Source organism: Littorina saxatilis, linkage group LG15 (genome assembly GCF_037325665.1).
Source record: "Littorina saxatilis isolate snail1 linkage group LG15, US_GU_Lsax_2.0, whole genome shotgun sequence".
Lineage (NCBI taxonomy): Eukaryota > Metazoa > Mollusca > Gastropoda > Littorinimorpha > Littorinidae > Littorina > Littorina saxatilis.
The window spans coordinates 34,844,641-34,870,212 of record NC_090259.1 but is presented as its reverse complement, the minus strand read 5'-3'; the positions used below and the strand labels follow the sequence as shown (position 1 = coordinate 34,870,212).

The following is a 25,572-nucleotide window of genomic DNA, read 5'->3' as shown; positions in this document are numbered from 1 at the left end:
ATACAAATTTGGTGAGGCTATGTATATATCTCTCTTTTCGCTCTGTTTAACCCCACAACTACGACAGACTCTTTTTTTTCTTCACACGGTCGCAGAAAAATCCTGATGCCGCAGGTTTCTTCTTCTACACACAGTTCTTTGTGTATGACTGGGGGCCGACGAACACAAAGAGCAACATCAGTATTCTGAGATATCTCAACAGTACCTTGCCCAAAAACGAGTGCAAGAAATACATCTATCTGACCAGCCGAGTCTTTCAGACCAGAACGCATACGTACGACCCTAAACCGGGCTTTCAGAGGTAAGGATCGATATTAAATCATAGTTTTTGTGAGTACACCTTTTTCGTAAATGTTTACTGTAATAAAACATTTTATCTCAGGCTGGATGTCATCGATGGGCTGATTTGCTTGATATGTTGGTCTTTATTCTGGACTGCTTTGTTCCATTCTGTGTGTGTGTGTGTGTGTGTGTGTGTGTGTGTGTGTGTGCGTTTGTGTGTGTGTGTGAGTGTGTGTTTGTGTGTGTGGAACGGTGTTGGGTGTTTGTGTAAGTGTTTGCACTGTTTGCTACTGATTTTGTTTTTATTTTGATTGTACTGCGCTTTGAGCAGTAGGGCCTACCTGGATTTCTTTGCTTTATATTTATTTTATGCATTATCATAAAGTATCGACTGAGAGGATATTGGAGACAGCTAAGGTTAGTGGGATATTTCCGGGAATTTACCGCCTGGAATATTGGACGAGAGATCAGCAATCGCTCAGACGTTGACGTCCCGAATCGTCCAGTCTTGGATCTCCCTTCTTCCGAATCAACACCTCCCGAATTTCAGTTCCCGAATCGCCCCTCCCTAAATCACTTCCTCCTGAATCGCCATTTTTTTTAATCGCGCCCTCCCGAATTGCCACTTCCTTAATCGCGCCCTCCCAAAGCGCCACTGCCGGAATCGCCACTGCCCGAATCGGACCCTTCGGAATCCTTACAATTTTCCCCCACATGTGATAATCAGTGATACGTTGTGTGCTAGGCTCCTTTCTGAGCATGCTAGCAATGATCGTGATCAGGGGATTCAGGTCCTCACAGTCGTCTAAACATATGAAGGACATTTATGGGTCTTTTAAAACACACCGGGCCACTATTGTTAAGCCACCTTTATGATTGTAACAAAGCGGCTTATAGGTTTCACTCTGTCTGTTTGTTTGTTTGTTTCTCTGTTTGTCTACGAATTAGACTTGTATCTCTAGTACTCTGGGGTCAATTGAGCTCAAATTTGGTGAGTAGCTTGGAATTGTGAGGCATAGGGTGTGTGCATAAAATCAGATTCCTAATGGTAGTCAAGCGGAAGATATTATAGACGTTGCGGGGAAGACGCCCGACAATACAGCACGACGACCAGTGGCTCTTGCCTTCTTTTTACGTTTAGTCAAATTTTGACTAAATGTTTTAACATAGAGGGGGAATCGAGACGAGGGTCGTGGTGTATGTGTGTGTGTGTGTGTGTGTGTGTGTGTGTGTGTGTGTGTGTGTCTGTCTGTGCGTGTGTAGAGCGATTCAGACCAAACTACTGGACCGATCTTTATGAAATTTTACATGAGAGTTCCTGGGAATGATATCCCCGGAAATTTTTTTCTTTTTTTCGATAAATACCTTTGATGACGTCATATCCGGCTTTTTGTAAAAGTTGAGACGGCACTGTCACACCCTCATGTTTCAATCAAATTGATTGAAATTTTGGCCAAGCAATCTTCGACAAAGGCCGGACTTCGGTATTGCATTTCACCTTGGTGGCTTAAAAATTAATTAATGACTTTCGTCATTAAAAATCTGAAAATTGTAAACAAAATAATTTTTTTATAAAACGATCCAAATTTACGTTCATCTTATTCTTCATCAATTTCTGATTCCAAAAACATATAAATATGTTATATTTGGATTAAAAACAAGCTCTGAAAATTAAAAATATAAAAATTATGATCAAAATTAACTTTTCGAAATCAATTAAAAAACACTTTCATCTTATTTCTTGTCGGTTCCTGATTCCAAAAACATATAGATATGATATGTTTGGATTAAAAACACGCTCAGAAAGTTAAAACGAAGAGAGGTACAGAAAAGCGTGCTTTCCTTCTCAGCGCAACTACTACCCCGCTCTTCTTGTCAATTTCACTGCCTTTGCCACGAGCGGTGGACTTACGATGCTACGAGTATACGGTCTTGCTGAAAAATTGCATTGCGTTCAGTTTCATTCTGTGAGTTTGACAGCTTGACTAAATGTTGTATTTTCGCCTTACGCGACTTGTTTTTCTCTCACACAGTCGGGACGGGGCCTTTACGAGCCGTTCCCACTGGGAAAAAAAGAGCAATTTGTCGTTGTGTCCAAAACGGAAGATAGAAATTTAAAGCGAGTTCACTTTGGTCAAAGTGTGTGTTATGGACGTATAGATTGTTAATTTTGCAAATAGCTTGTGAAGAAAAAATAAATCAATCTTTGATAGGCGTGGATTTACAGTTTTTTTTTTGTCGGGTACCATCTCAGATGCTTATAAGTCTTCTCAATAGGCGACTTGCCCTATCGGCCAGCGCCGCGAAGTCACGCGATAAATCTGCAATACCTTGCGTGGTCTTGCGAAATCTGCTTCAAACTGCGGGCATGTTTTGATAGCTCTGTGAGAGGTTTCGTTTCAGTGCAGACACTTCGCCTTGAAAATGGTGAATTTGCACTGTGCAGCAGTGGGCTGCAGCAATGTTACTGGACTGGGTGGCCGAGTGGTAACGCACTTGCGCTCGGAAGCGAGAGGTTGCGAGTTCGACCCTGGGTCAGGGCGTTAGCAATTTTCTCCCCCCTTTCCTAACCTAGGTGGTGGGTTCAAGTGCTAGTCTTTCAGATGAGACGAAAAACCGAGGTCCCTTCGTGTACACTACATTGGGGTGTGCACGTTAAAGATCCCACGATTGACAAAAGGGTCTTTCCTGGACTAATTGTATAGGCATAGATAAAAATGTCCACCAAAATACCCGTGTAACTTGGAATAATAGGCCGTGAAAAGTAGGATATGCGCCGAAATGGCTGCGATCTGCTGGCCGATGTGAATGCGTGATGTATTGTGTAAAAAAATTCCATCTCACACGGCATAAATAAATCCCTGCGCCTTGAATATGTGCGCGATATAAATTGCATAAAAAATAAAAATAAAAATAAAAATCCCTGCGCTTAGAACTGTACCCACGGAATACGCGCGATATAAGCCTCATATTGATTGATTGATTGAAGAATAATCCAAAAGTTCGTTCAAAGTACCCAAGCATGGCCCGTACACAAAGGAAAGGCGATCGATTTTTTTTTTTAACACAAGCCAGAGAAGACCAGTATGAAAGAGCAAATAGGCCCAAGTCGAGCGCTCAAGTTAAGGATTGATTGGCTGGTAAAAATAGTTAGCCAATCAAATCACATTTCTTAAGATTCGCGCTCCAAAAAGGAGGGCTCCTTTTATTTGGCGAGCAATAGATTCGCGCTTATCGTTATGGGCCAAATAGGGTCAAGTTGAGCGCTCATTTAATGAGGGCGAAATAAGTGAGGGCGCCTAAATTGAGCGCTCAAGTTAAGGATTGATTGGCTGGTAAAAATAGTTAGCCAACCAAATCACATTTCTTAAGATGCGCCCGCATTTAATTCGCGCTCCAAAAAGGAGCGCGCAGTTTATTCGCCCGCAGTAACTGCGCGCTCCTTTTTGGAGCGCGCAGCTTATCAATATGGACCAAATAGTGTCAAACTGCGCCCGCATTTATTGCGCGCGAAAGTTAAGAATTCCGCCCTCCTATTTTACTCGCGCGTTGTCCAAAATCTTGGAACGGAAACCAGTCATTGCTTTCCAAAATGGCGTCGCGCGAAGAAGTTGCGTTCTTGCGTGAATTCTGGATTTTGTTTCTTGTGGTGGAATGCTAGCTTCCTCGAGATTAACACATGGGTAGTAGTTAGGAAGGTTGGAATTCAGATCAGGTAAACGAAAAAGGGAGGCAGAAATTGCTTTGGAATGCCCCTTTAACGGGAACATAGACACACGGAAACAGAGACACGCGGAAACAGACACGCGGAAACATAGATACGTGGAAACATCGACATGAACCCGTAATTCATAGGTTTAGCATCGATAGATCCCAGCATCGTTAGATCCGCACATCGATAGATCTCCAATGCATCAGCGTCGATAGGTCACATCATACACACACACACACACACACACACACACACACACACATACACACACACACACACACACATACACACACACACACACACACACACACACACACACACACACACACAGATATACGCACAGATACACACACACTCGGAGTGTGTGTGTCATGGCGTTCATTTTTTAAATCTTGTATTTTTTTTATGGAATTATCTTTTATGCATCAAATATGACAGACAACAGTTTCATCACCTTTAAATAATTTATTCTGACCTTACAATTGGCCTTCACACGAATGTAACTTACGTTTTATTGTTGATAATAAATCCTTTCAAGGGACATTTCCAACGATAAATAGTCGTAAAAGTGACAATTGATTCCAGCGAAAACTAATTTGAAATTTACACCCACGGAAATTTTCATCACTAGAAAAAATTCAAGAAAATTCTCAACGTTTTGTTTCTGGCTGCTCTTTTTGAAACCACTAAAAAAACACAAAATGTTTGGCTTGAGCCAGGTAACTAGACTTAAGCGTTGAAGTCCCCAAAAGGGGACCCCTATACTGGCAACCCCAGACACTTAGCAGGACTCTGAGCCCAAGGAAGAGAGTGGGGAGGGGTAGGGCAAGAGGGGGAGGAGAGCGGTACGAAAGAAGAGAAATACAAACCAAAATATAACAACTAAAAACAAGTGTTGGAGGGGGAGGGTTTGTGAGCCTGGATGCCCCGCAGCCAAGCCTCAACAGAGGTCTTGAATGACTGGGGGAACGGGGCTCGTGTCGCCTCTTCTGGAACGTCCTTCCACAGGCTGATTGCTGAGGGGAAGAAGGATTTGTTGTGTCCTCTGAGTTGTCGATCCTTCGGATTCAGGACATCTTTCCTGGGCTTGACCGCGACCTGGCCCCACTTGATTTTATACATCAAGGTGGCTTTGGCCACAGTGCGTCTCAGTTTCAGGGTGTCTGGGTGTACGTTTGTGACAAGGTGCTGAAGCGCTGGTTGTCCGGCGAAAGTCACGGTGAATTCATCAGTGTGTGTTCCAGTACACACAGGTGAGAAGCCCCATGTGTGTGATTTGTGCGGTAATGGTTTCACTAAGGCTTGTCATCTGAGGCCAGTGTGAATCAGTTTGTGTGCCTTCAGGCTGCCTGACCGAGTGAAAGCCTTAAGGCATACATCACACACCTGTAGTTGTAGGAGAGTGTGAATCAGTTTGTGCCGTCGCGATATAACCTTGAATGGTTGAAAACGACGTTAAACACAAAATAAAGAAAGAAAGATCAGTTTGTGTTCCTGCAAGCTGTGTGATCGAGTGAACGCCTTATATATTGCATACATCACACACCTGTAGTTGTAGGAGAGTGTGAATCAGTTTGTGTTCCTGCAAGCTGTGTGATCGAGTGAACGCCTTATATATTGCATACATCACACATATGTAGTTTGAGGACAGTGTGAATCAGTTTGTGTGCCTTCAGGCTGCCTGTTACACCCCAAAAAGACGCCCGCCCCAAAAAGACGCCGGCGCCCGGCGTCTTTTGGGGACTGTGGTGTCGATATTTCCATTTGATGACCAACTCTTGACTTATCTTTTTTTTCCTGCCAATGTCATATCACGTTGTACAAGTAGTAAAATTAAAAAAAACACAGAGAAAGAGAGAGAGAGAGAGAGAGAGAGAGAGAGAGAGAGAGAGAGAGAGAGAGAGAGAGAGAGAGAGAGAGAGAGAGAGGGCTGCATTTAATATAAAGAAAAAACAGCATAAGTTTCTCTCCGTTTTGTATTAACTTTGGAAAAAAATATCATAACAAAACACAATTCTTCCAGTTTTATCACCGATTTTCGCTTGGCAACCTTTTGGAAACAAACAAATAACAAAGATGGCAGTGACATAAAGGAGTTACATGTGCAAGTTTAAAAATCGTAATTGATACAATGAACTCTGAAGTCCTTTTCAAACATCCGAAGAAAAAAAAAGAAAAACACCAAAGTCAACTGTCAAAGTCAAAGTCAAAGTTACAAAAAATGCCGCAGTAAAGATGCCCTCCGGAGCTTTTTGCTACATGGTTGTATATAGTGAACAACGTCGATGTTTCTGTACCGACTACCGTCAACACAAAGAAAGCCCACACAATGACCTTGAGGGGACACGTACGGCGACAAGTGAGTCCAGGCCCAGCCAAGCTGCGATGCGTACAAATACTCCTACTTCCCAGACGCCATCCGCCTTTGGAACTCTCTGCCTGCAGACTCCATCATGGCCCCGTCCATCCCCGCCTTCAGGACCTCCCTGAGAGGATGGGTCCCTCCCACCCCATCCCGGTAGCATTGGCCACCTACGCCCTGTTTTTAAAACTGTAGATATTCTGATTTTAATACCCAACCACCACCTTCTCCCCCCTCTTCCCATCCTTCCATGGACTTTTAATCACCGGTGCACTACAGCAAGTCTGCAAAAAGCGCCCCTCTATTGTGGAATATATTTCTCGTCGACGAGGCATCCACAAGATTCGAAGAAGAAGAAGAAGAAGACGACGTATAAGCCCTTGCACTTTATAACAAACGATTGTAACATTTTATATATGGGCTACGCTATTTACTTAGACATCGTGTGCCTTTTGCTTGGACTGAAAGTGTGGTTGCGCACAAGCTGTTTGCTCTACAGTCGGGGTCAGAGCGACGATTTCTGAAAAGGGTGATGGTCTCCCCCGACTGTGAAGCATACAAAACGTTTGTTGATGCAATTTAAGTACCGCTAAGGGGTTCGCTGTTACGTCACGACCATTCTGTGAACTACAAACGAATATCAACATTGCTGTTTGGCCAAAAAGTGACGTATTTCGTGAATACTGGAGTTTGTTTCTTGTGGTGGAATGCGAGCTTCCTCGAGATTAAAGGCACAGTGCTTCCCGCCGTAAACCACTGTAGACCAAGCACAGATCACCTTGTTCTCTTACATACGCTTCAAACATACTTTACATTGAACAATGACCGCTGGAAGTCACGCTAACTGCTTTTTGTTGACTATAATCATTTTCCAATTAATTAATTTCGCTCGACTTGGTTACCACTTTATCTGCCGTTTTATGGCGTCATGGTCTCATATCGGTGTAAGGGAGGTAACACCATTTTCACAAAACATTAAGCATACAGCATTTACTTCCCTTAACATGAAAATACTTCAAATGGACGACCGGCATTTAATCTTTGAAACATGATCGCGGCTAACCAAGAGCAAGAAGGCTGTTTTCCAGCGGTGAGTTTTTATAGGACATTATGTTTGTTGTGTGTGTAAAACCTTGGGGTGTTTTGTGACTGTGAAAACGAGCAGCACTGAGCCTAACACTTGGGTAGAATATGGTTTGTAAGGTTGGGATTCAGATCACCTAAAAAAAAAGGGAGGCAAAAATTGCTCTGGAATGCCTCTTTAACACATAGTGTTTGTAAACAAAACAAAACTTTGGTGAGACCACAATGAAGGATACAAAAAAATCAAGGTTAGGAGTATTACATTGCAGAGAAAAGCCTTTATTTTCAACATGCTTCAATACACAACAAAAATAAATGCATGAGGGTACGCGGTAGGTAATTGTGCCTATTCTTCAATAATGTGTGCATGCATTTCTTATTTTGTAAATTAGTACCAAGGCAAAACATGCGCATAAAACGACATTCCGATTGTGAGTGAAATTTTACCCAAGATGCATTATTTCCAGTCATCTGTAAGTGGTTGTAATGCATCCTGGGTAACATTTCACTCACAATCAAGCATTATCATGGGTAAAATTTAACTTACAATCGGAATGTCGTGTTATGCGCATGTTTTGCCTTTGTACTTATTTCCAAAATAAGAAATGCATGCAAACATTATTGAAGAATAGGCACACTTCGATACCGCGTACCCTCATACATTTATTTTTGTTGTGTATTGAAGCATTTTGAAAATAAAGACATTTCTCTGCAATGTAATACTCCTAACCTTGATTTTTTTGTTTCCTTCATTGTGGTCTCACCAAACTTTGGTTTGTTTCTGAACACTATGTCGCTGTCAAGGGTGTGATGTCCCTTTAATTTCTAAGATCGGAATTCAGCCGAATACGCAATGCAACTTTCCACCGAAGAAGTAGCTATAGCAACCTAGGTCTCAATAAACAATGTAGCCTTTGCATGGCCGAACATCATATATTGCATATTTGGGCCACATAAACATTTCTGTCTTCCGCCGAATATACAGTGCCGCTTACGGCCGAAAATGTACATTGCAACATGTGGGCGAAAATGTCCTTTGCATCAATCATGGGAGTCGGCTCTATATTCCCGCGTGTCTATGTTTACGTGTGTCTATATTCCCGCCGGGAACATAGACACGCGGGAACATAGACATTGACCAGTTATGCAAGATGATGTTTTGCTTTCTTTTTCAAGCTGAAGAGTGTCATGATACACAATCATGAAATTGCGAAAGTTAAACGGTACTTGTTTCACCGTTTGTAGCATGATCCGGTATCAATCATATTATTCTTGTCCCGTTGAATGTTTTCTCCGTAGAAATACGAACATACAAAAAAAAGATGTAGATCGGTCGAAGGCTGCATTGTATATATTCGCCCCTGGGATGTACACTTTAACCCAAATGCTGCAATGTAGATTCGGCTGAAAGCTGCATTTGATGATGTGAGAAATTTGTAATTTATAAATAGCATGTTGTTTGCTTGGATTGAAAGTACATTGGCTCGTGTTCTGAATCATCTACAATCGGGGTGCAGTTAGTTCCAGCTTATTAAAGAAAATAAAAAGAATCCGGAATGCCCCTTTAATCTCTACACACACATACACTCACAAACACACCAACACACACACACACACACACACACACACAAACACACACACACACACACACACACACACACACACACCAACAAACACCAACACACACAAACACACACACACATTATTGTACTTTGTTCTATAAACAACTAATGACATTCACAATCGAAATGTAATACATAAAACGAACATGTTTCTGTACATGTTTCTAACGAAATAAAATATACACGCGCACCCCCCCCCCCCCCTCCCCCCCCCTCACCCCCCTCCCCCCAACACAAACACATACACATACTGATTGACTCCCAAGAACACAGACACACATGTATATTTATCGCGCTTTGTTATCAGTAACTCAAAGAAGGCAGATTCTTTTATTGTCAGTATTTTCCCAAACACACACACACATACACATACACACACACACACACACACACACACACATACACATCAACCTCTCACTGATACATATACCCACATATCCTACCTAAACCCCTCACTTATGTATATATTCATAAGCGCACATACACACATACACACATACAAACACACGCACATCACAATTGTCGAACCACGGCCATGAATAAGGCGCTCTACACTGACAGTAAATAGATCAATGATTATCAACACAAACGATCCCGACTTCTTGGTCTTCTGGTGGAATTTTTTAAATTTGATTACAAACACTTTGAGATCACCGTTACATCTAGCCGGGGTGTCTTTAAAACTGTGTTCTCGTGAAACCATGGTGGCAAGCAATGACTATGGTCTCCGTTCCGACAATGTTTCCATTGCAAGTTTTATACCGACTCGCGATCCAAACATGCGGGCGCAATAAATGCGCGTGCATCTACAGAAATTGAGAACTATTTTTACCAGCCTATCCGCGGCGTGCAATCTTTACCTTGCGCCCGCAAGTTTGGCTCGCGAGTTTGACCCTATTTGGCCCATAACGATAAGCTGCGCCCTCAATAAATGCGCCCTCCTTTTTGCAGCGCGAATCTAATGCTCGCCAAATAAAAGGAGCCCTCCTTTTTGGAGCGCGAATCTTAAGAAATGTGATTAGATTGGCTAACTATTTTTACCAGCCAATCAATCCTTAACTTGAGCGCTCATTTTAGGCGCCCTCACTTATTTCGCCCTCATTAAATGAGCGCGGGGGGGGGGGGGGGGGGGGGGGGGGGAGGGGGGACGTATATAATGTAGTTTACGGTATACTTTAATGTAATACTAATGTTGTTGTGTTTCGTTTGTATTTATGTTAATACACAGCAGCTTCAATACCTGTACGTATTTGAGATAATTAAGTACAATTGCTATTATTTGATTTGATACGGCAACCTGGCTGCACTCTTAAACGGATCTTGTATTACTGTTGTAGAAAAAGAGCTGATTAAAAGCATTCTAGCCATGTGGAAAAAGCCAAGAAAATGCAATTTCTTCTCCATTTTCAGTTACAGAAATATTCAAAGGGACATGTGCAACAATTTAAACTGGCTTCGCGTGCGATTATTCACTGGCATAGTTAATTCATTTACAAGCCGTATATTCTCATTGCTTTTACTGTTGAGTTAAGGTACAGTATTAAACACAATGTCAAAGAGGTTTTATGAGAGACATTTTCAAAAAGTGTGTCTGTGCATAGTTTTGGTTTCGTAAACTCAGGGTTCTGCCCACAGCCCTCTTTTGATTGGATTATTCTCAACTCCCTAGCTGTTAATGTTTTCTGTTATAAAACATGCCTTGGCATTATGTCAACTTTTTTAGTATCATTTTAATAACATCTGATGAAATATATCCATCTAGATCAGGCTTAGACTCAGAAAGACTTGTATTTCGGCAACAGCACGATGACTGATGAGCGACTCAATCACGTAACGAGATATGCGGTTCGTAAGTACGGTGTCACGAGATTTTGTCGAAGTAATTCGATGCTAACCCTGCAGACTTATGTTTTGCAACATTTAAAGCACATTATTTTTTGTTTGTTTCCATGTTTTTGTGTACAATTAAACCTCCCTTTTAAGACAGCCCACCCCACCCCCAATTTAAGGCCTCTCCCCTTTAAAGGCTTGCTTTTGTAGACTTACTGTGCATACCTTCTGTAAACATAACCTCCTTTTAAGACTCCCTCCTTTTTAAGACCTGAACTTCTCAGATTTTTGGAGGTCTTATAAAAGGGGTCGAGTGATTCATGTTGCTTCAGTAGTTGGCCGCAACGAATTCCGCAGTGATCAATACCAAATCAGTACCTGGCGAGCGTTGGTCAGTATTGCAATTGATCACCAATAATGCATTGGAATAAAAATGAATAAAGTAAAATAAAACAAAACAAAGCAGAGTAAAGAAACAATGTCAATGAAATGAATTTTTTTTTAAATATAGCGCTGACATGGCTCGAACTTACGACCTGCCGATTGGAAACGCTGTATGCATGCTAACCGTTGCGCTACAGAGACATTCTTCCATTATGGGTGAAACTAAACAAGAGATCCAAAAAAGGTCAGAGCCACAGGCACGCGATATTGAACTCGGTACATTACAGAGAGGAATTCGTTTCTTTTTTCTTTCTTGAGTATTTTTTGCAGCAAGATAACGTAACAAAGCCGACACACGTTTGGTTGTCTTTATATACTGTTCAAAAAAAGAAACGCATAGCTTGTAATATTTGGTTAATTTAGTTATATGGCTACAAGGATATCCACCAAACTGCAGAAAATGTTTATCTGGTCGTCGACCTTTCGTCCATTGCCACAAGTGAGCTCTGCACGTGACGCATGCGTTATCAGTGGCTACAATGTCAAAATTGCTCATTTGGCATGACCACTCGTCATGCTTCAGTATAATCTCGTGAAACTCGGGGAATATTGAGCTCTCACCATGTCTTCCAAAACCCATAAAAGCGGATTGTTCGCCACAAAGAAATCAGACGACAATTCAGCGACGAAAGATGGCCCGATTGAGCAGAGAAGACCGCCAAATTGCATTGGGTCGTTTACAAGCAGGCCAAAGTCAAAGTGCAATCGCCAGGCACTTCCACGTGTCCCAGAGCACCATCAGTAGACTGTGGGTCAGGTTTCAAGCCACTGGCTCCGTTGCTGACTTGCCACGAGCGGGAAGACCAAGGGCGACAACTGCTGCTCACGACCATACGGCTCCGCCACCTCCGGAATCGTTTCCTGTCGGCCTCATCTTCTGTCCAGGCTCTTCCCGGGCCACACCGATTATCGGACCAGACCATGCGGAACCGCCTGCATGAAGCTGGTTTGAGAGCTCGCAGAACTCACAGAGGAGCTGTCCTCACCCGCCGCCATCGCCAGAACCGAGTGCAGTGGGGCAACCAGCACCTTCGCTGGACCGTCCGGAATCACTGGAGACACGTGTGGTTCAGCGACGAGTCCTACTTCCTGCTCCAGCGACATGATGGTCGGAGGAGGGTCTACCGGAGAGTAAACGAACGTTACGCGCCCAACTGTGTGGATGAGGCACCCGTTCATGGTGGTGGAGGCGTCATGGTGTGGGGGGCGATCAATACCGCTGGAAGGAGCACCCTGGTGCACGTCCAAGGGCGCATAACTGCCCAGCGATACGTGGAGGAAATTCTGCGCCCACACGCCCTTCCTCTTCTGGCTGACCAGGATGCCATATTCCAGCAGGACAACGCTCGCCCGCACACAGCACGACTCACCACCCAGTTCCTCACCGACCACCATGTCCAGGTGCTTCCCTGGCCATCCATGTCGCCAGACATGAACCCGATAGAACACCTCTGGGATGAATTGGACAGACGTGTGCGCAGGCGAGAAGAAGCGCCGGCAAATCACCGCGATCTATTGCAGGCACTTCAGGAGGAGTGGGACACCATCCCACAGCAAGATATCCGGCATCTGATCCAGTCCATGCCCAGAAGGTGCCGGGCAGTTGTTGCTGCTCAAGGCAGTCACACCCCTACTGACTTGACAGCCTCGGCACCCAATCGTATTGATTGACTGATTGATTTGAAGATGCAAATGAACTGTGTGTGCATTCAACTGTGTCCATACCAAATTTCAAACAAATAATCTAAATATTGGATTTTCTGTTAATTTTTTCGAAAAATAAAACAAATTTGGCAAGTAGCAACTATGCGTTTCTTTTTTTGAACAGTATAGAACGGGGGGTAAAGACACTGGTGATTTGTATTTCTTCAAACCGGTGTCTTGTGCCTTTGCATTGTCCCCAAGCTGTTTTGCAACTTCGAAGGGTCTCGTCAGTGTTGGTTTGCTTCAGTGAATGATTAAAGTCAGTCCCTCACAGGGTTTGATATGCACGAGGAAAACGGTTTGATATGCACGGGGAAGAATTTATCGTTTGGTAGACACTCGTTTTCATATGATCAAGGGCCGAAGCTGTGTTTTAATAAAAGAAGGGGTACGGAAACATGTTTTGTTTGGGTTACATGTGTTGCATAGTATTTGAGTTGTTCTTTGCTACTGGTCACAAGTGGGGGTCAGCTCACACAGACGCATTGTTCAATACAGTCTAGGGGAGAAACTGGTCACAAAGCACCCAGTACATGCCAGAGAGATAGGAGAATCGGCACAATCAAAGAAAATACCAAAATCATTCAATAGATCTGGAAATATTAAGATGTACTGTGAAAATGCTAGCAAAAATGGCGTCCAAAAACGGGAACGCACACTTGGTGCGTCTTTGAAGACTTACCTCCCGTTCTGTGTTGTTGATAATAGTCGTGTTTGTGCTGTTTTTGTTGAAATAGTATCTAATAAAACTGATGCAGTTCTTGAAATGTTGCAAATTATTGTTGTCTTTGTGAAATGCGAGATTGTTCTGAGGCGTAATCTGCATACGGCTGATGTCACACATAGGGTACCCCACTTCGATCAGCGTATCACTCCAAATGAGCTTCATAGCAGTAAAGCAAATACACTACCAAAACACTGCATAACAGATCTACAAGTCTGAGCCAGAATCATGGGAAATTTACTTTCTGTATAAAATATTGCAATCAAATTTGTTCACACCGTCACACAATTAACGCAGGTTACCCTCGCCTTCGATTCAAAGTAACTCCAATCTGACTGAATTACCATCGAAACGCAGATGACGAACTGATTCACCACACATTTGTGGTATTTTACACACAAATTTCAACTGTGGTGTTTCGCGATAAACAGCCATAAACAAACAAATGTGGCGCCGTCCCGTCGCCTCGGAAGGAATAACGCAGGTGACCAAGAGATTGTTTCCGATACCTGTCTGATTAAAATCATCGTTTTTTTCACGAATGACGGCTCTTTGGCAGATCTGGTGAGTTGGAAACTGTCTATGAATGTTTCATTTAATGTCAAATGTGTACATTCTTGTCGATATTGTTACCTTTGGGCTAATAAATGAAGTCAATGGTCGTGTTTTCCTAAAGTGACTTTTGTCAGCATAGAACTTACTGTGCTTTGATCATTGACTGAGAAGAATCTTCCGATGACACTAGTTCATTTCACTACGCGACTGCAGATCTGCAAGGAAACTTATGGCAGGGGAAATAAGCTTAACTGAAGACGAATAAGCGGAGTAACTGTTCTTCAACGGATTGCTCTTACACTGATCTAGATATTTAGATCTTGTCGTCTGCTAGTCTGCTAGTAAGTAGTCTTCGGTCGTGTGAAAGTCACATCTATTTCGACTGTGTGCATCGATCCGTGTAGTGAAATGTTGATCTTTGATGATTTGGCAACATAACTTCGCCACAAGTGCTTCGAGTGTATCTTTTGAAAACGTCTTTTAACAAGACTGTGTTTGACAGCCCAGACGGGGAGGATCCTCGATAGCTCACAGGGTATATAATGTTTTCCGCCGTTTTTTAGAGAATCCTTTCAAATTTGCAATTCCAAAAGTACCCTATGACACGACTCGAGTGCCAAAGAACATTCTCTGCAATTCCTGTCTCAGTCCGTGCAGCCGTGTCGGGTCCTATCGTCATCATACAAACATACACACAGACACACAAAAACCAGCTTTAAAAGTTAGATTATGTAAGAACCATGTGAACCAGTGATTTTTTCTTATGTACATCAGATACTACAGTATTTCTGCTTGATGAAAAGCTATATTTCAAAAACAAAACTAGAGATTTGAATTTTGACCACTTTTCCCCCTTTCTGTCACCAGTACTGAAGAACAACTTATTTAAAAACTGTATAAACAGTGGTGCCTCTGTGTGTGTGTGTGTGTGTGTGTGTGTGTGTGTGTGCGTGTATATTTAAGCACGCGCGCGTGCTGCGTCTGTTTCAGTGAGTGATTTGTCAAAAAAGTCTTGATGATTTTAGTGCAATTCAGAAGTAATGTGAATTACATTTTTTTAAACCGCCCGGCGCTACAAGGCATTTATTATTGTTTTTATAAGGACATTAAAATGTTATAATATTTGAGTCTTGACTTGTGATTTATTTATATTAATGAGCACCAAAAAAAACCTTGCCCCCCCCCCCTCCCCCCAAAAAAAAGTATACTGTGTTTTATAAACTGAACAGGAAAAGCGCGCATGATTTATAAAAATACACTAAAAAATTATGGCATTGACGGGGCTCGAACCAGCGACTTCAGAGACCGCGCCTCAGTCCTATCCACTGAGCTATGCGGACATATGTCTTCTTCTTTTCTTCTTGGCGTTCGCAGAGGTTACACAATCAGTCCAGCACTGGTGATAAATGTTGTCGTTTTCTCCAACTCCTGTCGACTGCCATATAGTTTGGTCTGCAAGGGAGTTAGTGACGGCCACACTTCTTTTCGGTCCTCATCTAGTAAGGGACATCGCTGTAAGATGTGTTCCGCTGTTTGGTCTTCTTTACTGCAGGCACAGGTTGGTGATGGCGTCAGCTTGAACTTTCGGTTCATGTGAGCATTGAGCCTGTTGTGGCCAGTACGCAGCCTGATGAGGTTGACTTGCTGCTCTCTGGACATTGTGTGGTAGTCATCTCTGTTTGTCCTTGGCCTCATCAATGCCTTGATGATTGTCTTCTGCTCACTAAAGCTGACACTGTTTTCAGGTTGGTCTTCCACGGCTCCTTCTTTCGCCAGCTCATCTGCCCTTTCATTTCCTGGTATCCCACAGTGTGCTGGTATCCACTGGAGGACAACTCTTCTGGTTTGTCTGACCATCTGTAATGCTTTGGCCAGCTGTGGGAGTTTGTCGTTCTCTAGGGCCTGAAGGACTGAAAGGGCGTCCGAGAGGAAGACAACTTGGTAGCAAGGGTCTACGTAGTCCTCTAACCAAGGAGGCGGCCTGCATGAGAGCTTCTGCTTCTGCTTTATAGTTTGTGCAGTGTTTGCCAGTGGCAACGCTGGATGTAGCTGTATGTCCCCCAGGGAACTGGATCAGAATCCCAGCACCTCCATTGAGCACGGCGTTAGTTGCTGATCCATCGGTGTATACATGGATCCACGCCTCTTTTGGGTACTGTTCGTTGATCAGGTGAGTGCCTGTCGAGCTGTGTCATTCTGATCTTCTCCTGAGGTAACATGTGGAACACTGGTGCAGATCTGGATGCCTGGTTTCTCTGTTGCCTTGGGGGTTTTCTCTTCTTCTTGAGTCAGAGGTAGAGTGTTCTGTGGGAGGACTTCCCTGTACTGTCGAGAAAGTCTCTTGCTCTCGTGTACAAAACTGCTCCGTTTGAGCCGGTTCTTGGTGAGGTTGCTCAGTCTGTGCTTCATGGGGTGGTCGGGTAGGCACTTGAGCTTCTCGGCCTGTACCATAGTCTTGGCTTCTCTTCTCTGACAGAGGGGTTGGATGGTGGTAAGCTTCTCCATTTCCTTGATGGGCGTGGATTTCATTGCACCAGTGATGAGTCGGAGGGCCTGGTTTTGCACACGGTCGAGGGTCTGCAGGTTTGTCTTGGCTGAGGTTGACCACGCTGTGGAGCCGTACTCGAGGTGGGGTCTGATTGTTCCCTGGTATACTGTCTTCAGTATCTTCTCGTTCGCTCCCCAGGTGGTACCTGCCAGCTTCCTGAGTATGGCTAGCTTGCGCCGGGCCTTCGTCTCTGCCTGTGCAATGTGTGGTTTCCAGGTCTGCCGTCTATCAAAGGTACGTCGCTTCTTCATCCTCTCTCAGAGGAGTTCCACCAAGCCTAATGGTTCCGGCTTTCTGCTTTGGCGACAGTGTGAATAGGGTGGTGGAGGATTTCTCCTTGTTGATGGAGACGCACCAATCTTCTGCCCATGCGTTCAGCCTATCTGCCGCTTGCTGCATTCTGTAGGTGGCAGTACTTGCGTGCTCCTCCTTGCACCAGATCACAAGGTCGTCTGCGTAGAGAGCAGCTTTGATCCCCTTGGGCATCTCAGACACCAGATCGTCGATGAAGAGAAGGAAGAGTGTGGGGGAGAGGACTCCGCCCTGAGGGACGCCATGACGAAGGAGGAACTTCTTGCTTTTGGTCTGGTGAACTCTTGCCCTGCGGTTGTAGAGGTAGGAGCGAATCCACTGGTACATGTTGCTGGACACGCCTTTCCTCAGCAGTTTTACAAGGAGTCCATCTTTCCAGACCTTGTCAAAGGCCTTCTGAAGATCTATCCAGGTGACGAAGACCAGCTTCTGTTCCTGAAAGGCATCTTCAACTTCTTGCGCCAGGTAAGTGACCTGATCTTCGGTGCTGCGTAACTGTCGGAATCCAGCTTGTTCAGGGGCGAGGAGGTTCCTGGATTCCATGTACCACCTGAGGCGCTCGTTCACAATTCTCTCTAGGGTCTTCACAACACAGCTGGTGAGGCTGATTGGGCGATAGCTGGTGGCCTTCTTTGGATCCTTCCCTTTTTTTAGGATGGGGATCATGATCGCTTCTCGCCAGAGTTGTGGCAGCGATCCTTCTTGCCAGCTGCTGTTGAAGACCTCGAGTAGCTTGTTCTCTGCTGCACTACCAAGGTGGGTTAGCATCTCGTTGGTGATGCCGTCTGGGCCAGGGGACTTCTTCGCCTTTGACTTTTTCAGAGCTGAGTGCAGCTCGTGGAGTGTGAGTGGTTGACTCATGGTGTCCACTGTCGACTGTCTGGCAGGTCTCTCTCTTTTCTCTCTTCTTGCTTCTCTCTGTTTCTCGGGGCTAACATGGAGGTTGCTCTCAGCTGCATAGCTTTCAGCAAATTGGTTGGCAGCATGCTTTCCAGTTAGCACCTTCCCGTTCTCTTCTAATGTGATCTTTCCTCTGCTGGTGTTCTCATCATTCAACTGCTTGGTAAGCCTCCAGAGCTTTCTGCCATCCTTCAGGGAGCTTGTTTTCTCTTGCCAGCTTCTCCGTCTTGCCTGTAGCTTCTTCTTGAGAAATTTGGCTTTGGCTTCCTGGAGGCGGATGTTGTTGTTTTGTGACAGGTTGATTTCTGCTTCCCTTCTGGCGTCTGCCAGATCATCATCCAGTTCCTGCAATTTTTGCTCCAGTAGGGCTTATAGTCTCTCCTAGCACCCCTGGGAATGGACTCACGCGCTGCTCTGAGGATGCTCATGTTAAAGTCCTTAGCCACCGTGTTGATGTCTCGACCCTCGACTCTGATGTCTTTGGTGAGTTCGCTGGTGCGGTGTCTAAAGAGGAACCAGTTCGCTCTTTTGTAGTTCCACCGTGGGAAGGAAGCTTCAGTGCAGGACTCCATGCCCAGGGTCAAAAAGACTGGCCGATGGTCACTTCCACCTAGCTGTTCTCCGACCTCTCTGCTGGTTAGCTGGTGCATGTCTTCCGTGCAGAAGGCTAGGTCAGGAGTTGATGTAGTGTGCCATCTTCTGGAGTAGAATGTAGGGCAGTCAAAGGGACTGTTCAAAAGGATGAGACCTTTGTTGTCCTGCCAGTTCTCCACCTCTTCTCCTCTCCGATCCAAGTGGTCATATCCCCAACTCTGTGAATGACTGTTGAAGTCACCCACCACGATGAAGTTGGAGGCCTTTGCGGGGATCGTGTCAAGGGCGAGGTGTCTATCGTTGGGGCAGTAGAAGTTGACAAGATGGAATTCTGCTGTCTTTGTCTGGATTCGAATCACCTAATATTCGGAGTCCTCCATGTGCGTTTCTATCAAACAGGCATTGATGTTGTTCCTGATGAGGGTCAGGATTCCTCCTTTGCTTCGGTCTGTTCTGTCGGACCTAAGGCACTGGTAGTCTCTCACTTTGAAGGACTTTTGGGGTGTCAGGTGCGTCTCCTGAATACAGCAGATGTTGATGTTCTTCTCATGCAGGATATGCTCCAACTCTGTCTTCTTGTTCAGGATACTTTCTGCGTTCCAGTGCATGACCTGAAAAGGTCGCTGCTGACTGGGTTTCTTCCTGGTTGTGGTGGTGCCAGTCACTCTCCTCTCGCATCCCCTGGCGTGACAAGACGGACGGGAGGGACCTCCAGTAGTTGGGGCTGGGTCCCTTTGAGGCATGGGACCCGATGCTGCTCCACCCTGGGGGGTCCTCAGTGGGCGAGCGCCATTTCCATCTGTGCTGGTTGATTGTGTCATCATTTGCGTAAGCGCGTGTACCCGTGGTTTGTTAGAGTGCGCCGTGGGGCCCGGGTCCTCCGTCTTCAGCATTCGGGGTTTTCTGTCGGGGTTACCTCACCCTTAGCTCATGGCCCGTACGTCCTACCCTGAGAGCACAGGGGGGGGGATTTGCCGGGATCCCACCCGGAGCTAGGGTTTTAATGCGCCCTTAATCGCATTAGATGAGTCCCGTCAATGGACGATGGAGCATTTCAAAGGGGGTAGCAGTGCCGCCTGCTACCCCACTCTGCCCTGGTAGGAAACACCGCCAGTTTGGTCCGCTGCCGCAAGCGGCTGATCTCCATATCTGAAGACCGTTCCCCTATCCGCCACCCGGGGACGCGCTGGGTTGGGGGTGGTCGCCCCACTGAAAATCCCACACTGGGTTAAGGAAGATCAGCCTGTCCCAGGGACATCTATCAAAATCGAACTAACTAGGAAACCTCTATTTTGTGAGATACAATTTGTTTGTTTGTTTGTTTGTTTGCTTAACGCCCAGCCGACCACGAAGAGCCATATCAGGGCGGTGTGAGATACAATACTCACAGCAGTCGTTGTGTGAATTAGGTCAGTTCGACCTTTGCTTACCCCGCTTGGCGTGCTATGCACGGAGTTCTACCGACCTAAAAAAATTTTTTTTTTTTTTGGCGACTTGTCACGTAGGCACTAGTCAGTTATACGCGAAAGAAGAAATCATTATGATATGATGGGTTCATGATGGATTTGCAAGTGCCCAAGAAGCAGAGAGGGAGAGACTCGTTATTTTATATTGAAGGCAATGGACTGGCCGAAAAGCGAACATTTTCTCATTTTCAAGACACAAATTTGATTTTGTTTACAATCTTTGACATGATATAGCACAATAATCAGTTAACATAGAACAAAAATTCACATGAATTTTGAGACATTATTCTATCAATTAGATATAATTGTGGTTGAGAATAAAAACAAGTCCAGTGCCGTAATCGCTCTTTAAACACTGTAAACACAAGTATCCTGCTCTCACAGTGACGCAACACATTTGAACGTTTCGTTGGGGTCAGGTTGGTGAAATAATCCATACAATGTCATTATGTGTAACGCGATTAGGTCATCGCGTCGGTACACACGTATTTTGACAGGGACTCGTGCACTGGCTTGTTTATATATAGAGAAAAACATTCCGGCCTTCAAACATGAACACCCGCGCAGATCGATCCGACCAGGAACAGACCTTTGTGTAGATTTATACCTGACCATCTGAGATGTGGCCTGGCTTTGACCACGCTCCTGTGGCTTTGACCAAGCTCCTGTGGCTTTGACCAAGCTCCTGTGGCTTTGACCAAGCTCCTGTGGCTTTGACATGGTTACAGACCATCCCTCTACTTGGACACACACCAGCAATCAACATCCTGATCGCGTCCTGTTCACTAATCCAATATTGAGATCAGATAATGTCTCAGATTGATACATTTGGACAGAAACAATTGACTGGTTACTTTCTGTGCAGAAAGGGATTTGGTGTATGTTCAATTAACTGGTTTGGTTTTGAATCGATCATTAACTGCACATGAGCTTATATCAGAGCGCTGGTCGATTGAAGTATCCTACTCCTTTATCCTTACTGTATAGTATTACTGCTATTATTCAGAAGTAAGGATACAGGAGTAGGAAACTCAAATCGACCGGCGCTTTGACACAAGTTCCTGTGATTCATTGTGTGTAATACTGGTCACTTTGTTAACGTTTGTACTGGGACGATATTTTACAGGGAACCTGGAGGTATATTTACTCTCCGGACCAAACCTCGTCAATGGGTTTTATGGTGAAGGTCTTATTTTCTTAAATCAATGCCATGGAGGAGGAGGGGACGAGAGAGGGGAGAGAGAGGGGGAGGGGGGCGGGAGAGAGAGAGAAAGAGAGAGATAGAGAGAAAGAGAGAGAGAGAGAGAGAGAGAGAGAGAGAGAGAGAGAGAGAGAGAGAGAGAGAGAGAGAGAGAGAGAGAGAGAGAGAATATGTATTTCATCTTGTTTTTCCAATTTGTTTCAGATACTGGGTGGACACAGACGAAGCAGTCTTGCACCACTACCGAATGTGTCCCAAAAATGTGTGGCCGACATGCTATCCAGAAAAGATGACCGATGCCTCTCTCATGCGACTGCAATCCCAGCTAGAAAAGAGGATAGAAATCGCCAGAGAAGCTACTGGTATCAGGCCACCAACGGCATAGTTACGGTGACGTCACAATCAGCGTTGAACAAACACGTCAGCGGTGGCCAAACTAGAGACAACTAGGTAATGGAAACATAAAAGATACAATTAAAAACATGAGAAAAAGAAACCACAGAGAGGACGCCAGCTGGAACCAGGTTGCTACATATCTTTACCATGACGTCCTATAGCCGCTTTTGAGTTAGTGACGTCAGCAGCGTTGGACAGTTGCGTCAGACTCAGCTAAAAAGAGTTACTGCCCATTTGGAGACAGCTAATTGGCAGAATCAGGGAAACTTCAACGAAGGCTTCTTGCAGTTGACACATTAAGTTGCTAAGATTGAATAAGAATCCTATTTTGTTTATGCTTCGATTTTTGAGTAATGTGGGACAACCGAAATGCCCGAGACAGCTGATGCAAATAGGATTGAAAAGATGGTTGCCGGTAATGGGTTGGGGGGGGGGGGGGTGCCGGTGGGAATGGAGGGTGGGGAGGGAGGTCTTGGACCGCGCGATTAATTGAACCACCGCCAGTTCTGAAAAACACGTTGATGAAACGTTCTAACTGGTTACTGAACAGACGGGCAAACATTTGCTGGCAAAAACATGGCTTCAAAAAAGAAGCAGCGTCTGAACTTCTACGTGTTTTGCATTTTTATTAATGTTGTATTTTTCTCAAATCACGATTTTGTTTGTAAAGCTATATCTAAGAGCACAGAATTGCACAATATTTGCAATCTACCGTGGTACATCAACAATGTACGTCACATTTACGCCACATACATGTATACACAGGCACGTGCTCACCGCATTTTATTACAAAGTTGGTTTGTATGCAAGTATGAAACGTCCGAATTGGACCACTGCGTCCAATAAATCCGACGCATTATGCTATGTTTCTTTACAGAACGCAAACAATGAGTTTTTTCCCGGGTATTTTTGCAGAGGACTGGCATCCTCAACAATACCGGTATAAACTGGGCCAGTGGTAGCCTGACTGAGATACCCGGTAGAGTTTTTTGGTGCAGAAGAAGAATTGAGAAATGTGTTGTTCGGTTTTTACAGTTTCATGCACGCATCTACATGACACATGTTCCTAAATGTTTTAACATAGACTGGGAAGACGAAGGTTGTGGTGTGTGCGTGTGTGTGTGTGTGATATGTGTGGAGCGATTCCGAGAAATCTACTGGACCGATCTTCATGAAAGTTTACATACTAATTCTTCCAGATGATATCCCCAGATTATATTTATTTCCTGTTTTCGATAAATGTCTTTGGTGACGTCATTTTCTACCGTGTACATTTACGTTATTTAATCATCAGTCTGTGCTAAAGGCATACTCCTTCTCGTATAAACAGGTCGGCTCACCGCCGTCCCATGAATGGGTTTTGCAAAAGTGATGCTGACGGCGAATTCACGTTCGTCTCGCCACACGGGAGCAGTGGGATAGACTATGTTCTTATGTCAGAAGATTTGTCTTTCACAGAGTGCGATTTGAAGGTTGGTGATCGCATTGATTCATGGCATTTACCTGTGGAATTTGTGTGGCAAAATACCAAAGTCTCAGCACAGAAGAGGGGGCAAACAGAGAATGGTGAAGACCGAATAATTTGGCCTGACGAATGTACAGGAAGGTACAGAGACTAGTTACATTCAGATGATTTCCAGCAGTATGTGCACAAAGTCCAAACTTCATTGAATTCAGATGTGGATACGTCCATTGATATTTTCCAAAAGGGGTTATACAGTACAGCTGCTTGTATGTTTAGAACTGTTGGGAAGAAAGGGAGCATGTAAATGAATGGTTTGATGAAGAATGCAGACAAAAAAGGTTATTGTAAAGAGGTTTTTAAATAGACTAAAGAGAGCAAATAAACAGGAATATGAAGCTTGCTGTGAACTATATGTTCAAGAACGAAAAGTTTATAAAGAACTCCTGGAAAAGAAGAAAGCAGAGTTTGATGAAAAGAGAGTGTTAAAGTTGAAACAAGCAGCAAATGACCCTAAGAATTTTTGGCAAACCATCCGGTCCCTAAACAGAAAGTCTGTGATAACTGATATATAATGAAATATCAAAGGAGCAATGGTTTGAACATTTCTCGGCTCTTTTTAAAACAAGCAATGTTACAGACAGTGATGACGCCCCTCAAAATGGGACAGATGAAGGAGAACCAGTGGTCCCTTTTAACGATGAAATCAGTTTAGATGAGGTGCAAGCAGCTATAAAGAACCTTAAAGCTGGAATAAGTGCTGGCCCGGACATGATTCTCAGTGAAATGCTTAAAAATGCAAATGAAGTGGTGTTGAGTTATTTGGTACGGTTGTTTAATACACTGTTTGATTCTGGAACTTTCCCGACAGAGTGGTCAAAATCCATTATTGTACCGATTCATAAGAAGGGTGACGTGAACCAACCAGATAATTACCGTGGGGTGTCCTTAGCAAGTGTTCTAAGCAAAGTCTATACCCACATCCTAAATAAACGTCTTACACACTGGTCAGAAGACGAAAACAAAATGATTGAGGAGCAAGCTGGTTTTCGAGTGGGCTACAGCACAGTTGATCATATTTTTACGTTGTATGCTGTAGTCCAGAAGCACTTGGCCCGAAACATGAAGCTGTACGTAGTCTTCGTAGATTAAAAAAAAAAGCGTTTGACTCCGTGAACAGAAATGCATTATGGACTGTTTTGAGACAAAATGGCATTAATGGAAAAATGTTTAAGGCTTTGCAAGGTGTGTACAAATCAGAACAGGCATGCGTGCGTGAGAAATGGGCGTATTCCGGTTATTTTGATTGCCCGAATTTAGATCAGTGCTCGCGAAAACCATATGGGAGATAACTCTGTATTTTTGTTTTGATAGATTCGCGTAGGACTGTAGCGTCCGGTCAGGCAGAGAATGAGCCGAACTCATTTTGACCTGAGTTCAGGATGGGACTCGGCCGTCAGCGATGAAACCTTTTTCTCTCTTCGCGAACAGAGCGTCCGCTCTAGGCAACGCACCCCAGCACAACCACGTACGTTCACAACGACAAGATGTTTTGAAAACCAAATGTATGGTCTCAGTTTGCTTTAATTTAGAATAGACACACACACACACTTGCACGCACGCACGCTCACACACACACACACACACACACACACACACACACACACACACACACACACACACACACACACACACACACACACAAAATGAAAAACAGGCAACAAATAAAATGTAAGTTCATCCAAGACTTATCACCAAAAACACTTCAATGAAATTAATGGATTGCATATTTGCAGCAACAATTCACACAAATGCACATCACATTTATGTATTTTTTTAAAAAATTTTTAGAGTACATATTTTCAAAGGCCAATTTTCAGCTGCTTTCGCACAACGGAAAGAAAATCAATCATGAAAAAATATTATATTGTGAGTGCTTCTTGATATGACTGAAAAACAAAGGGAATAACTCGTCGTAAACGTGTTTTGTACGAGTCGGCAATGTTTTGCTTTCCGCCCACACACACACACACTCACACACACAAACAACCACACACACACACTCACCCACACACAAATATTCACACACACACACACACACACACACACACACACACACACACACACACTGCAATGTATATGTACAATTAACATACACTCACACACACTCTCAAATAAAACAAAAAGCTACTATGTATCAACAATCAATCAAGAAAAAAACGTGTACAGCACCTTTGCGATTTGATATAATTAGAAGTATTTGCATGGCAAATACACTTTTTTTCACAAGCTGCATCCTAATTTGCAAAACAGCAGGATTGCATACATCAGAAATGGTTGACATTTTTCATTCATTTGTCATGCATTCCCCAGTT

The 25,572-nt window shown here is 44.1% G+C and overlaps 1 protein-coding gene across 2 annotated transcripts in view; it reads left to right on the top strand.

Annotated features, from left to right (window-relative positions):
* The window catches only part of LOC138949149 (uncharacterized), a 41,209-nt gene extending 16,089 nt beyond the window's left edge, over window positions 1–25,120 (top strand). For both annotated transcript variants that reach the window (XM_070320911.1, XM_070320912.1), the window contains 2 exons: window positions 96–301; window positions 21,544–25,120. In XM_070320911.1, coding sequence (XP_070177012.1) covers window positions 96–301; window positions 21,544–21,724 — 387 coding nt within the window. In that variant the 3' untranslated portion in view covers window positions 21,725–25,120. The remainder of the gene's footprint in view (window positions 1–95; window positions 302–21,543) is intronic.
* Window positions 25,121–25,572: the final 452 nt, after the last annotated feature.